This window comes from Culex quinquefasciatus, chromosome 2 (genome assembly GCF_015732765.1).
Source record: "Culex quinquefasciatus strain JHB chromosome 2, VPISU_Cqui_1.0_pri_paternal, whole genome shotgun sequence".
NCBI lineage: Eukaryota > Metazoa > Arthropoda > Insecta > Diptera > Culicidae > Culex > Culex quinquefasciatus.
This window is the reverse complement of record NC_051862.1, coordinates 114811607-114826366: the sequence shown is the minus strand read 5'-3', so window position 1 is coordinate 114826366 and position 14760 is coordinate 114811607. Positions and strand designations below refer to the sequence as shown.

General features: G+C 40.3%; 1 protein-coding gene and 1 long non-coding RNA gene across 6 annotated transcripts in view; both read right to left on the bottom strand.

The window, feature by feature from the left end:
- Positions 1–852, bottom strand: part of LOC119766711 — a 1836-nt gene extending 984 nt beyond the window's left edge. Inside the window, exon 1 of the long non-coding RNA XR_005277074.1 lies at positions 819–852. This is a non-coding gene — a long non-coding RNA (uncharacterized LOC119766711). The remainder of the gene's footprint in view (positions 1–818) is intronic.
- The window catches only part of LOC6042596 (titin), a 144631-nt gene that overhangs the window by 118383 nt on the left and 11488 nt on the right, over positions 1–14760 (bottom strand). For all 5 annotated transcript variants that reach the window (XM_038252084.1, XM_038252082.1, XM_038252083.1 and 2 more), the window contains 5 exons: positions 5435–5538; positions 4974–5380; positions 4756–4905; positions 4599–4695; positions 4135–4299 (listed from right to left, as the gene is read on the bottom strand). In XM_038252084.1, coding sequence (XP_038108012.1) covers positions 4135–4299; positions 4599–4695; positions 4756–4905; positions 4974–5380; positions 5435–5538 — 923 coding nt within the window. The remainder of the gene's footprint in view (positions 1–4134; positions 4300–4598; positions 4696–4755; positions 4906–4973; positions 5381–5434; positions 5539–14760) is intronic.

Here is a 14760-nt window from a genome sequence, read left to right as displayed (position 1 = left end):
TAAGGCGGTGTAAACCCTTTTCACCGTCTCTAGGTCTCTCGCTATAATATCAATGTCGTCCGCATAAGCAAGAAGTTGGACTGTCCTGTTGCAAATCGTGCCTCTCGTGTCTATACCCGCTCTTCGCACAACTCCCTCAAGTCCGATGTTGAACAGCGCATTGGATAAGCCGTCACCTTGTCGTAACCCTTGATGCGATTGGAAGGGGTCCGCTAGCTCCCCTGCCACTCGCACGTGACACATCACACGATCCAAGGTAGCCTTGATCAGCCGAGTCAGTTTGTCCGGAAATCCGTTCTCGTGCATGATCTGCCATAGCTGTTCGCGGTCGACTGTATCGTACGCTGCCTTGAAATCGATGAAGATGTGATGTGTGGGCACGTTGTACTCACAGCATTTCTCGAGGATCTGCCGGAGCGAGAAAATTTGGTCCGTGGTGGCCCGAGCGCCAGTAAACCCCGCTTGATAGGGGCCCACGAACCTCCGTGCGTACGGTGTCAGCAGACGGCAGAGGATCTGGGAGAGGATTTTATAGGCCGAGCTGATAAGCGTGATACCGCGGTAGTTGCCGCAGTCCAGCTTATCGCCCTTTTTGTAGATGGGGCACACGACACCATCCATCCATTCTGCTGGTAGTTTCTCCTCCCTCCAGATCATAGAAATCACCAAGTGGATCGCCCTCGCCAACTGCTCTCCTCCATATTTGAAGAGCTCACCGGGTAACCGATCTTTACCGGCGGCCCTGTTGTTCTTCAGCTGCCTGATCTCCTTCTTCACCGTCTCCAGATCAGGTGCCGGGAACTGTTCGTCGGCCTTACCTACATTGATCTATCGACTACAAAAATTGAGCACTTTTTTATCACACACGGACGTCACGCTTGCTCTACGGTAAATTGAGCGCCAAAATTCGGAAATTGGAGATAGACCAATTCTGTCATTGTCAAACGATCGGTGTGTGTGTGTGTGTGTGTGTGTGTGTGGTCCAATCCAATACCCGCTAACCAGTAGCGAAATTATGGGAAAGTATAATTGGTATCAGACTTTGTATATGCCGAATGCTGATACAACTTATCTCAGTCCCGGGTATTAGGTGGTGACAGCCCTCGCGCTGCTTCCAACGACCCATTTCAGAATGGCAGAGATCCTAGCGGCCCAATTCTGAGGTCGTTGGGCATTGTCCGGCTCCGCCTTAACATAGAAGCAAGCATTAGACGAATCCTTGATCTATCTTAAGACTCCCAATCCCTTCAGGCAAATCAGGGATCAGAGCGTATTTAATATGAGAAGAATACAACATGTTTTATAACCTTCAGATGGCCGACTGGTTAGAGTCCCAGACCATCAATCCAGAGGTGTGAGTTCGAATCCCACTTGATTCAGTTTCGTTTTTGTTCCAATTCCTGATTCCAAATTTCAAAGGTACCGACTGGGATTTGATCCCTGAACCTTCTGCTTGTGAGGCAGAAGCCGTAACCATTAAGCCACGGAGCCGGTATCTGTCATTGTCAAACGATCGGGCGTCAAAAATCGATCGTCCATGATGTTTTGCAGATTTTTCGAATTTATATTTCTCGAAAAATGATTTGAGAACAAAGCTTGATTTGGAGTCGGAGCCAAAAGCAAACCACATACCTTTCTTTAGTAAGAAAGGCAACAAGTGGTTAGCATCGAGGCATTTGTTATTAACATTTTTTTACCTTTGTTTCTAAAGATCACAATACAAAATTTGAAAAAAAAAAAAACAACACATTTGAAAGAGGTAGCATCCAAACAATATGTCTGAAGTGACATTTCAATTTGACAGATATGCAGTTACTGATTTTTCAGTAAGGTGTCTAGTTAACAAAAGCTTTGACCAAATAAAAAAAGCAATCCAATGTTTAAAAAGTTGTTAAAATTCCGTACAAATCCGTAGTATGCGAAAAATTCCCTACAAAAATTACGGCCTGTTAAAAATCCGCGAAGAGGGTCGAAAATCCGTATGGTAAAGAAAAAATCCGTACAGTTGGTAGCCTTACTCATGCTCAAGGCGCTAAATTGGTGATAATGACGTTAAGACAAAAATAAATCAACATCAGTTTAAATTTTGGGACACTTTGCAATCGGTCCTAACAATCATCTAAATCTCTATCACCAATTTACATTTTTATCTTTTAAAAATCATTTTTTCATTGTTTCTGTTAATCATTTGCTTTTTAAAGCTTAGATATCTAATCTAATCTAATCCAACCCTAGCGCAGCCAGTCTTTTAAGGACATCCTGGAAAATGCCTTAGGTTGATTAACGCTTAGCATCCTCTTGTCATTATTAACTATTGCATTGGGGCACTGCTTTAAAACATCACAAACGTTAAAGCGGCCAGGCCAATTGCGTAAAGTTAACCGCAAAGATGATTCGTTGAATTGGATTGAGTTTGAACACGAATGTTCAAACAGCAATACAGTTCTGAATCTACAGGGGAGGAAGAAACGTGGGGATCCCCCGATCCTCTGATATTGTTGAAGTTTTCCACTGCATACCAGCCTAGTTAAATACCCCAACCAACACAAACTCGATCCTACATGGCGCACACCTCTTCGCATGATCTTGATCCAGCAATCCCTTCCTTTACACACAAAACCCAAAAACGTCAACAAAAGTTGTCCTGCCCTGCAGGAAAGTGAGTTCACCGAATGACACTTGCACGACACGTTTTTTTGCAACGAGCCGACTGCACCGCCATGGAAAAAGGAAGAAGAAGACACCGACACCAATATTTTCAAAGAAATCATCCAGAAATCCTCGATTTTCACAAAACGTTCACATAAGGCTTTCTAGTCAGAAATTTACCAACACATTCAAAGTATTTTTACATGACAGCTGGACGTTTGTTTGCATCAGGTTTCCTATCTCTTTCCAGCAAATTTTTTTTGTCAGGCGACTTCTAGCTGGTTTTTTTGACTGACTGCCCGATATGTCAGCCAACATACTTCGCAGGGCTGTGACAGCTACAGCTCGATCATTGTTTGCATCAGGACACTGTGACGAGGAGTTCGTCATTTTTGAGTTAAATTATATTTTTTTCACTGGGCCTAGAAAGCCTTATTCCCGAGCATCCATGCTAAACTATTCAACATGAAAATGTACAACCGATACCGGAAACTACCGGCTACAGTCATCCCACATATTCGGAGCACCCACAAATTCGGAACACTTTTGTAATAATTTGTCAATAGCATGCCAAATGCAGCTTTTCTCTCGACCCTACTTTTATTAGGACCTTTATTTGGACATTTTATTGCTATTCCACTAGTAAAAGTAGTACTTTTTGAACAAAAACTTCATTTAAAGACTATTTTATCCTGAGCAGCTAAACACTGCCTCCAAATTGCCTGTTCCATAATTGTGGGACCTGAATTTAACTGATATTTTCACAAAAAAAGTTATCAGACCATGGATAAAACATCACTAAGCTTGAGTTTCACTAGTTGCAGTGTGTGAAGTCATTATTTTGTCACAAATATGTACTCCTGGAGAGATCCAAAGTTTGTTTACATCCGTAAAATAAAACTGTTTCGAATTTGTGGATTTCAAGGGTCAAAATTTTTCTTCAAAAGCTTGATATAAAAGTTAAAATTTGCAATTGTTCCATACAGCACTCGAAAGATCGCAAGAGAAGCTTTCAAATGAAGGTAAAAGCGAATCGTTAAGTTCAATTATCGATTTGCTATGATTTTTTGAACATTGGCCGATCTGTAAACTGTTCCGAATATGAGGGATGACTGTACCTCGATTAATTAAAATAGGTCCAAAATAGGTAATAGGTCCAAAATAGGGTCATATACCCTACTTATTTTTACCTAAGGAATGAGGCAGAGGGTATCCCTGATGTTGGCTAGAGACCCTAAATAGGGAGACTGGTCTAAGTTTGCCAAATCGATCTGGCAACGTATGTTTTGAGCTTGACAACACTGATAAGTTTTGCTGGGCGTAAAGGCAAAAGCTCGTTTGGATACGTCAAACTCGTGTCTGGTTGGGTACGTCAAATTCACTTCGACCAGTCTCCCTATTTAGGATCTCTAATGTCGGCCTCATGAAATAAAACTCATTATCCGTAAACGAAACATCACCTCGGGTTACCAAATTTGTACTTACCTGGGTTTTTGACAATTTCACGGTACACTAATATTGCAATTGAGTCCTCAGAAAGACCTTCCCAAAGACCATCGCTGGCAATTATTAGGAAATCTTCTTCACCGTCAAGACATATAGATGAAATATCGGGCTCACTCGAAATGAATGGTTTATGCGATGCGTCCCCTGCGTGATAGAGTATTATATGAAATAAAAATTGCGTATGATTAAAATCTCGGGTGAGTTTTCAAAAAGCCGTTAGAGCCACCGTAACTTCCGGCACTAATTTTCGTTTTTCTTCAAATTGAAACAATATTTCATTTGTTTTGAGTTTATGACACTTGAAAGACGTGAAGATGAGCAATTTCAAGGATTTTTGAAATTGTTTTTTCGTAAGTAGGTCGAGTACCGATGCAAAAAGGGCTTTGTTTACCTATGGCTCTTGCGTCCGTTTGAAAACTAATCCGAGATGTAGGATAGTTTACCAATCGCTCTAGAAATCGCAAGCTGCCCATTCACGCGGTATGATCCATCCCAGTTCATAATAACACCGCCCATTTTCTCTATCCTGATACGTTCACTCTGGAAGAATGATAAATAAAAAGATCACACATCCAGACAGCAATAAGAATTATTTACTACCTCTACCGACGGAGTGTGGGGCGACACGATTTGACAAACTTTTCCTTCGGCGGCCAGCAGAGCTTGCGAGTCGCCAACCCATCCAGCGAAAAGTTTTTTCTCATTTGCACGGTAAATGAAAACAACTGCAGTTGTTCCGCTGTACATTGCCTGTAAGTAAAAGTGTTTACGTTAAGCGACCAACATAACAATAAAAAAGAGATGCAAGCCATGATTACGTGTTTGTCCGATTTGTCTATAAATGCATCATCAGTTTTCAAAAATGCTTCCCGCATAGCAGCTTCAATATTATGCGGATATTTACTGCTTTTGGCAATATTGTAGCATAGATGCGCCGATGTGTAAATCGCAGCATCCTGTCCTCCATGGCCATCAAACACGCCGTAGAAGCTGGTCGGTTCCGAATCCTTAACTCCAAACATTCCGTGAAAATCACGAATGCATATATGTCTGTCTTCCATTTTTCGTCTTGTATTTTTAATGGCTTTTACACTATGACGGGGAATGTTAGTAACCTCAGAATTGTCCGGAAGAATTTTATTGAGTTCCGCATTGTCCATCAACCGGTCGCAAATCGTGTTGATATGACCTATTACGATGATACTTAATTTAAGCGGGTTGTAGGCTGGAAATGAATGGATTAAAAGAATGCCTTTATATAAAGTTGATTAACACTCACAATATCCATCAAAACCACACTGTTTTGGAATTTTCTGATAAGACTTTTTGGTTTCCAACAAAACTTCATTTATAATTGGTGCCAGTAAAACTTGAGGACATTTCCTACAAATAGAATAGTAAAAACAAAGTTCAAGTTTATCTAATATTAGGTTTTACGCCGACTCAATTTGGAGGTTAGAAAGGAGTGCACTGTTTACATGGACTTGTATGGACCATGTAAACAGTGTACACGAGCTGTCAAATGACGTCACGGTGTAAAACCTAATATTGGGTTGGTTGATCAAATTGCGCCATCCCAGTCACGAAATATTCTAGCAGAGCTGGTCCTGCCAGAATCCTGCTAGAAGAGTGGAACATTTCCGTTAGAATGCTGTAAGAATATCCAGCTCTGTGAGAACTCTGCTGGAATTCTGCTAGAACGTCGTGACTGGGATTTGGCGTATGTCTCAACGATTTACGTTATTTACGTGACAAGATGAAGCAATCACGATGATACAAGTTCGATTTAGATTTCGAATTTTCTTCTTCGTCTTGGCATTCGTCTGACTTCTGGAGCCCCCACTATTGTTGCAGCTGCCCTTTTGAGGTTACAGTTGCTGGTCCCATGGACCAGGTGCAAGCAGTTTTTGAATTGGGTCACGTTCGGCCGCTTGTTCCGGTAGGCTTTCCAAGGCTTCATACACGGCACGAAAGAATGCAGAAATCATCACTCAAAAGGCCTACGCCTACAAACAAACAGTTTCTTCGCCCATTACACTAAAGCAACATGTTTGGCAAACTTTTTGGGGAAATTCTTGAATCATTTTATAAACATTTTAAACAATATAGTTTAAAGTAAAAAAAGGTGCAGGTGGTTATGTTCTACATGACCAATAAGACAAAGAACTTTGTACAAAACTCTAAAAAATCATTCTATTGTTATTTATATTTTTTAATTCTTTGACAATTTATTTAATCCTCAATAATTAATACTAATTTAATGACTGCAATCATTGACATCTCTGTGAAAATAAATTGCCAGAAAACGAAACTATTGCCAAAACAAGTATGGTTCGGAAAATGTCTATGTGGCCAATCCTGTCAAAATGGCCATTTTCATTACCAGTATCAAAAACCATGAATTTTGATACCCATATTGCCCCAAGTCGCATGGTTCGATAAAAGTCTTCCCGGGAGAACCTCCCTGAGGGCACCGGTCACTCCAGGTTGTGGCCAATCCTGTCAAAATGGCCATTTTCATTACCAGTTTCAAAAACCATGAATTTTGATACCCATATTGCCCCAAGTCGCATGGTTCGATAAAAGTCCCCGGTTGAACCTTCCCTCAGGGCAATGGCCACTCCGGCCAAAATCCTACCAGATTGGTCCCAACCCCATTGCCCTAAATCATTCTGGTTTTCGGGTGACCGTCCAACAATCTTTATAAGAACAGAATTCCTCCAAAGTTGGTTCACAACCTGTGTCTATCAATGTGTGGATGTGTGTCTGAGTAATAAAATTACCACTGTGGATCCGTCTTTGACGAAACCTCGTAAGGTACTGAAATTTTCTGAGGCAAGTTCGCATGAATTGTGGCAACCATGGTGCAACATTCTGCAACATTGCAACTGGTAATGAAAATGGCCATTTTGACCGGATTGGCCACACCCGGAGTGGCCATTTTCATTACCAATTTCAAAAACCATGGATTTTGATATCCTTATTGTCCCAAGTTGTATCGTTCGATTAATGTCCTTCCGGTAGAACCTTCACGAGGGCACTGGCCACTCCGAGTGTGGCCAATCCGCTCAAAATGGCCATTTTCATTACCAGTTTCAAAAACCATGAATTTTGATACCCATATTGCCCCACGTCGTATGGTTCAATTAATGTCCCCCCGGTAGAACCTTCCCGAGGGCACTGGCCACTCCGGGTGTGGTCAATCCGGTTAAAATGGCCATTTTCATTAACAGTTTCAAAAACCATGAATTTTGATACCAATATTGCCCCAAGTCTTATGGTTCGATTAATGTCCCCCCGGTAGAACTTTCCCGAGGGCACTGGCCACTCCGGGTGTGGCAAATCCGGTCAAAATGGCTATTTTCATTACCAGTTTCAAAAACCATGAATTTTGATACCCATATTGCCCCACGTCGTATGGGGATTTGTCGGCAAAATTGCCATAAATGTTCCCCAAGGTGAACCTTCCATGAGGGCATCGGCCACTCCAGTTTTTGGACACCACTGTCGAAATGGCCATTTTCATGTTCAGTATCAGAAACCTCGAATTTTGATACCCATATTGCCACAACTCGTATGGTTCTTTAAAAATCCCCCCGGGCCCCGGGGGAACCTGCTTCGAGGGCACCGGCCACTCCAGGTTTTGGCCACTACTGTCGAAATTGCCATTTTCATGTTCAGTATAAAAAACCATGCCAAAACTCGTATGATTCTGTAGAAGGCCCTCCGGGCCCCAGGGGAACCTACTTGGAGATCACCGGCCACTCCAGGTTTTGGCCACTACTGTCGAAATGGCCATTCTCATGTTCAGTATCAAGAACCATGAGTTTTGATACCCATATTGCCAAAACTCGTATGGTTCTGTAGAAGGCCCTCCGGGCCCCGGGGGAACCTACTTTGAGCGTCACACAGTTTTGCTTCCGCACCATCCGCACACAACAAAACATTTTCTGGTGCTGCCCGGAATATTTTTGAGACAACCAGTTTCTTTCCAAAAGCTGCTGCCCAGGAGCAACCCGACACAGATCCGATGGCCGTAACCAAGTCCGTGTGACCAGAGGGCCAGAAATAAACCAGAGACAGCAAGGCAGAAAGAAGCTCGTGAAAAAAACCTCTGCTTCCTACTAACCGCCAGCCGGAACCCCCGGAACCGTGTCCGTGACTAAGAAAAAAAAATCCGAAAATTCGCTGGCCACTACACGGAGAGACTAAAGGCAAAAAGCTAACAGATTTCCCGAACTCGAATGAACGTGCTCGACTATTAGCTTTGGTTTTAGAAAAATCAAAAATTTTGCTGGTTGAATATAATTTACATTTGGTTGAATATTTAAAAGACGAACTTGGGTTTGTTTACGTCTGTCCTTTGAAGGCAGGATTCGAACAAGAGCGGTTGATTTGTTGAGTTTGTGTTGTTAATTATGAAGTGAGAGGATGTGAAAGGTGAAAATTACACTATTTAGCTAATGTTGAAGTGGCAAATCAAAGTGTTGCAACTGGGGAGGTGGAATTGGTGAGTAGGTTTGTTGATGATTTCTTTGCAGGTGATAAACTATGAAGAGCAAGAGGACGACCTTCGCCATGAGGACCTCTAATGCGAGTGAGTTGAACACGTTATAAGAATGTTTGATGGAAAGAGAGGGCAGTAGAAGGGAGCTGCGAACCAACTTTTAACGGAAAGAGCAGCCCGGGCCAATTTAACAAAATGTTGGTTAATCCAAGTAAGTATGGGTTTATTTCTGCACAATAATTTATGTTATGTGATTCTTATTAGAAAACTGAATCATTAAAAACGACGGATTAAATCTTAATGATCCATTTTTTTTTTCAGAATAATCCAGAGTTCCCAAAAGAACCGGTTAGGCTAGGTTCACCAATAAAATTGGTTCGGCTTAAACCTCCCTTTGTGGTTCAATCCTGGTTCAGTGAACCATGGCTTAAGCCAGGCTAACCAGGCTAATGAAAACCATGCCTATGCATAGGTGTTAAGGTGCAACAATGCTACCGTGTAACAAATTGATGATGTAACAATGTTACAGTGTATCGATACGGTGTAACAATGTTACGGTGTAACAATGTTACGGTGTAACCATATTACGGTGTAACGGATATTACGATGTAACAAATGTTACGGCAATAGCTACACTGCAACATTCGTTACACCATAACTTTGTTACACCATAACTTTGTTACACCGTTACTTTGTTACACCGTAACTTTGTTACACTGTAACTTTGTTACACCGTAACTTTGTTACACCGTAAATTTGTTACACCGGAACTTTGTTACACCGTAACGTTGGTACACTACTATTTAGTGCTTCGCGGTTACTTGGGTAGTGTCACGGTCTAACAGAGCTCATCGTTTAGCCTAACATTCTTTGATCAGGTTCAAGCCTGGTTCAAGCCAATGGTTCATTTTGGCTAGCTTGTCTGGTTTGAACCAAATGAACCATGGCTCACGGCGCTCGGTGAACCTGAGCCGGCGTGTGGTGTGAACCTGAACCAGAAAAATTAACCTAGCCGAGCCGATGGCTTAGGCTCGTGGGAACACTGGAATAATCAATTATAAAATACAAAGAAATGCGTACACTTGACAACATTAAAAATAGAGATGAAGTAAAACATCGAAAAATAAAAATATATAAAATATACAAAAGAAGATAAATATTATCTTGAAAGTTTTGTTGCAATACTACTGCTGAATAAACTGGTAAGTTAAACTCAAAATATTTTTTTCAGGAATCGGAGTACGTTGAATAAATTGAATCAAATGCAGTGAAAGTGTGTTGCCAAAAGTAATTTTTAAATTAATGCAAGCTTGGTTAGTAGCATTATTGATATTTCTTCTTTCCTCATAATAATTATATTTATTTACGTTCCTTTTTTCAGTTTATAGCCGAAATTATGAATTTTGTATTAAATTACTGAAAAATTTCACATGTCTATTTGCAGCAAAAGGTTCACTTTGGTGAAAATTCAGTGTCTCACCACAATAAAAATAACTAAACCTGAGACCGTTGTACTGCCCATTTTCGCATAAATGTCCCATATGCAAAAACAGCAAGCAGAGAAAAACGCATTTGAAGTTTGTCCCATACATAAGGCTACGTGTTAAATTTTAGCGAAAAAACTAGATTTTCTCCTGATTTCTAGAACAAAGTACTAGTACTAGGCTCTTTTGAAAGAGCATACGATTTTGAACCAAACTGCATCAATAACTCGAAATGGGACATTTATGCGATCAGGGGCAGTGTAGATGATGATGACTTATCAGATGTTTTCACAGTGATGGCAAGTGAATACAACACATAATTTTATACAACATAATAAAAATATAAGCTTAAAACTTGGTGAACATTTTGCTCGGTTTCTATTTTTAAGGAATTCACGAGAAATTTGTGATATGCTTTTTTATCATTTTTTTAGATTAATGCAACGTAATTTTTTAAAACATTAGTAAAACTTTACATGTTTTATAACAACAGTTAAAAAAAGTTTTGTTTTGATGCTTTTTAACAGTAATTTAACGACCTAATGCAAAAAAAAAAACAAATTAGGGTATTTTAACCATTAGTGGACCCCCTAGTAGAGCCGAAGCACATTTTTCACAAATTTTCAATAATTTAAGCACTTTTTCATAACCCTTTGTACAAAACATTGAAATCTGAAGTCTTTTGAACAATTTTGACTATTTGTTTCATCAGTTATTTGTTTTTGAGCAGAAAAATAGCCATTTGAAAAAAAAGTTTTTTTGCCTTGTTATGGACCCTCTTTTCCTATAGTGGACCCGGGTCCATAATCCGATTGTGGACCCGGGTCCACTATAGGCAAACTGTTATTTTTATACCAAATTTAACCGATATTTGATGTTTTGATGCATTGTGTAGGTCTAATGATAGATATAATGAATAAAAGATGGATTTTGCTCATTTTTCATTATAAACAAATATGTTTTGTTAACAAATTTGGCTTTAAACAACAAAAAACCTAACAGACATTTAAAAACATTTATTTCCGAAAAAGATCAGAGAAAACGTTTCAAAAACCACTATAAACATAAAAATAATTAAAAAAAGTAATCTTGATGCAAATTTTTCCATATTAATTACATAAATGGTTGACCGAAACTAAATAATAGATTTGTTTACAGTTGCTGATAAAATCACGCATGTTTATTTTAAAAAAATGTGTTGTTATTGATTTATTATTATAAAATATCATTTCAAACTGCATTTATGATGCTTCAGTTAAGTACAATCAACTATAGTTTTGATTAATTATAATTTTTACGGCTTCAGCATTTTGGTACTTTTAACATGAAAACAGCTATATTTATACTCATAATTGAAAAAATATGCGTTTAGGTTGATAACAACAAGCATTTATTGTATGTTTTAGAGAAACTTTTGCTTGAATACACAGTTTTCTTCATTTTTGAAGGTTATATTAACAGGGGTCCACTTTTGGAAAAGTTTGGATTTCGTTGTCCTATATTGGACCCCCCTAATTTTTGCTCAAAAATGGCAGTTCTTCGCTTTATTTTAGTAAAGATCCTTTAACTTACATTATTTCGACATGCTGAAGTTAAATTATCAGTCAAAAAATGATTGGATGGTTAATTCAATCATAAAATATAAATGCAGTTTTGTTGTGAAAATGCTAGTGGCCATGGCTGATTTCAGATGTCGAACTCAAAACACTTATTTTGGCGAAAAGAACTATTCAATGTCAGTCAACATTGTTTTAAATGATGCTGAACATGCCAAATAAAAGATTTGAAAACAACAACACGCTTGAAATTGTGATTTTATTGAATTTTTCATCAAAAACCCTTCAGAGGGTCCACTATAGGAAAGGGGTCCACTAATGAATAACGTACCCTAGTACAAAACGTTAAATTTTTAGGCAGAAATAATGCGAATATAAACACACTTAGCATTAATTTGTGAGGCATTATTACAAAATTTACTGCAAATTAAATAAATTATTGACTACATGTACGAATATTTTTCTGTATTCAAGTAAGACATTAGTTAAAATATAGCTAAAAATTCGGCCCAGCCTATATCGTTAGATAATTAAAGAAAAAATATATCAACACTTACATAAATTATGTCTAATTAAGAAATGTTTTGTAATAAATCACTAATAATTTGCTGCATGCAAAAATATTTCGGTTGATACAACGAAAAAAAATTGTTGAAAAATATGTCCCAGCCAGTTTTTAACAGAATATTCCACAATATTTCAGCTGAAAACAAGAAATTTTTAGTTAATTTTCTGAAAAAAAATTCTAGCAGTCGACTGCTAGAATTTTGTTCGGCAATTTAACCAACAAAAATGGCAATTCCAACTATTTTTTTTTAGTTGATTTTAGTCACTGGTGGTCAGCAATTTCGGGTTAACAAAATCAACAATCGATTGTTGAAAAAAAGCTGTGTAAAAAATTAACCCATACTTTTAGTTAAATTAGCCTAGATTTTCTTAGATTTGCCCGGTCGTCTCTCCGTATAGCCGCAACAGTGGAAAAAGCATGGAAAAATGTGTGGGGAATACACGACACAGAACCTATGGGTTTCGGATAGCGGCTGCCGGTAGAAACGGTGTTACCGCGGACACGGTTCCGGCTAACTGTTATGTCGCAAGTTTCTTTCTGGCGTCCTAAATCCAATATTTTTCTCGGGTTCTCGGGTTTCCGGGCAGTAGGTTCTTTCTGTGGTGTTTCCTCGAGATTTTTCCCACTTAGTTGCATATCAATCCACACCCTGGTGGATCGCCAGAGCGGTCTGCAGCAAGAAAACACCCGGTGGGCCGCCCGCCAATGTCAAATACTTTCACCGTCATGGCGAAAAAACGAAATAAAAACAAATTTTCTCAAACATTGTTCAACTGTTCCACCGGACCCGCTAACCATCTTGATACCATCGAACGGAACCCTTCGGACTTGTCTTCGTATTTCCTGGTCCATCTTCCAAAAGCTGTTCCCATTCCGTAAGGAACACACCATCTCGAGTGAAAGGTTATGTTCACAAAACAAATCTATCTGCTGCTGCACTTAATTATGTGCGGAGTTAGGAACCGTACTTTTACGAGGGGCACAGAACAGGATCAGTGTCCGTAACACCAAAGCGCATCCGAGGCTAAACGTTTCTGCCCGATGGCTGCAGCCGGGAACAAAAAAGCGCTCGCTGGAGAGTGGAAAAAACCACGAGGAAACACCCCAGACAGAACCTACTGACCGGAAACCCGAGAACCAGGAAAATACCAGAGTCAAGACGCCAGAAAGAAACTCACGACAGAACTCTAAGCCGGAACCGTGTCCGTGGCATCACCGTTTCTACCGGCAGCCGGTACCCGAAACCAACAGGTTCTGTGTCGTGTATTTCCCACGCGCTATTTCCTTGCTTTTTCCACTGGTACGGCCAGTAGCCAGCGCATGTGTCTCGGATGTTTTTCTTAGTCACGGACACGGTTCCGGCTTGCGATTAGCAGGAAGCAGAGGTTTTTTTCACGAGCTTCTTTCTGCCTTGCCGTCTCGGGTTTATTTCTGTCATTCTGGTCACATGGATCTGGTTCCGGCCAGCAGATCTGTGTCAGGTTGCTCCTGGGCAGCACCTTTTGGAGGGAAACTGGTTGTCTTAAAATATTCCAGGCAGCAGCAGAAAATGTTTTGTTGTTTGCGGATGGTGCGGAAGCAAAAATGTGTGACGCCATCTTGGTGAAAAAGTTTGACAGGAGCTCAAGAATGACGTGACGTGAGCGTGCGTTACAAAATTGGTTTGACAGTACCCCCGTACCTTTACAAGCTTTACCATCGGTATTTGTCCATGTTGTTAACAACCTGTCGAAATGGCCATTTTTATGAGAACCGCCACATCATGGCGACTTCCACCGGTTTGCTTGGTGCGCCTTTGTACGAATTTCCTCCTTCTGCTGCTGGGGTTCTTCCTTCTGATTGCTGGTCCTCTTCTTCTATTGGCTGCTGCTACTGCTGCTCCGCGCTGGCTCGATGTACCCGGTTCGAGTGCTCGTTGCAAAGTGATTTGCATTTGCGAAATTGTCTGCTTATATAGCGACACAGCCGGAGAACGGCACAAAAGGGACGCGGCCTCGAATGCATACGCTCGCTCTGATTGGTCAACTGCCCGATTTGAACTGAAAAATGACTCATTTTGTTTGCATGTTTTTTTCTGCATGCATGCTTTAAGCATAAGCATAAGCATAGGTGCCCACCCGCAGTTGCTACTCCGTTATTGACCAGGACCTCCAGAAGTTACATCCACGAGCCGTGGAAGATAAGTGGGAGCTATCTTTCTTGCTGATTTATCTTGCTGATCAATACCGGCGCCGGCCACGACCAGTGGTTGGGTCACGGGGAAGTGGATGGGAATGTTAGTCCGATACTTGAGTGATAGAGACCGCCCAATCGACTGCATCTCCGACAAAGTATCACATGAGTTTTGAGGGGGTTAGTAGATGGGTATGAGGTCAGGATTCACGAGTGGCAGTGATGTGACCATGAGCATTTTGTATATCGGTTGAAAATTTTAAATCTTAGGCAGCCGGCTGCGGAAAGATAGAAAATTGATTATTTTAAAAGTTTTTT